Source organism: Formica exsecta, unplaced genomic scaffold (genome assembly GCF_003651465.1).
Source record: "Formica exsecta isolate Colony F162 unplaced genomic scaffold, ASM365146v1 C16295474, whole genome shotgun sequence".
Taxonomy (NCBI): domain Eukaryota; kingdom Metazoa; phylum Arthropoda; class Insecta; order Hymenoptera; family Formicidae; genus Formica; species Formica exsecta.
Window position 1 is genome coordinate 1 of NW_021845631.1, and position 561 is coordinate 561.

Here is a 561-nt window from a genome sequence, read left to right on the forward strand (position 1 = left end):
AGGACAACTTGGCCCCGGGTTCTGTTGCCGCCCAACTCGACATCTGCGTGCCACGAAACGACTTCCTTGGCCATACCAGGTGTCATAACGATCCCGGCTAAGAAAGCGTCGCATGTTATATAATGACTGAAATGCTTTTTGGCTTGGGCGCGTCTGCCATCCTCGATTTTGTTCAACATGAGCACACAGGGCGTATGTATCTTGCCCAGTACATTCCTTCGCCAGTCCTGAAAGATTATTTTCAGTTAGTATTGTTTCATATTAATATAATCTGACAATAATCATTAATGGTGTAATTAATGTAATAATCGCTAATGAATACTGTTATATTATTATAACACAATGTAATAATTGTTCAATACAGTAATTTTTCGATAACTATCAGTACGTACAAATAAAATTGTACGTACGTGTGTGACTTGAGACTTTAAACAGGCCTCCCATGGCAACAACCATAGCAGCTTGATATTGCTGTTGAGCACAATGTGTGCGCTCTCTGGATCTGCATAGAAATTAAATTCTGCCTGCGAAGTTATATTACCCTGCCCTTGAAACATTTTT

The 561-nt window shown here is 39.9% G+C and overlaps 1 protein-coding gene across 1 annotated transcript; it reads right to left on the reverse strand.

Moving 5' to 3' along the window:
* Positions 1-5: 5 nt before the first annotated feature.
* Positions 6-557, reverse strand: LOC115246166 (the record flags this gene model as incomplete). Its single annotated transcript, XM_029824854.1, has 2 exons — positions 6-227; positions 411-557. Coding segments are annotated over 2 exons (369 nt in total), but the record flags the coding sequence as incomplete, so codon positions are not given.
* Between the last annotated feature and the right edge of the window lie 4 nt (positions 558-561).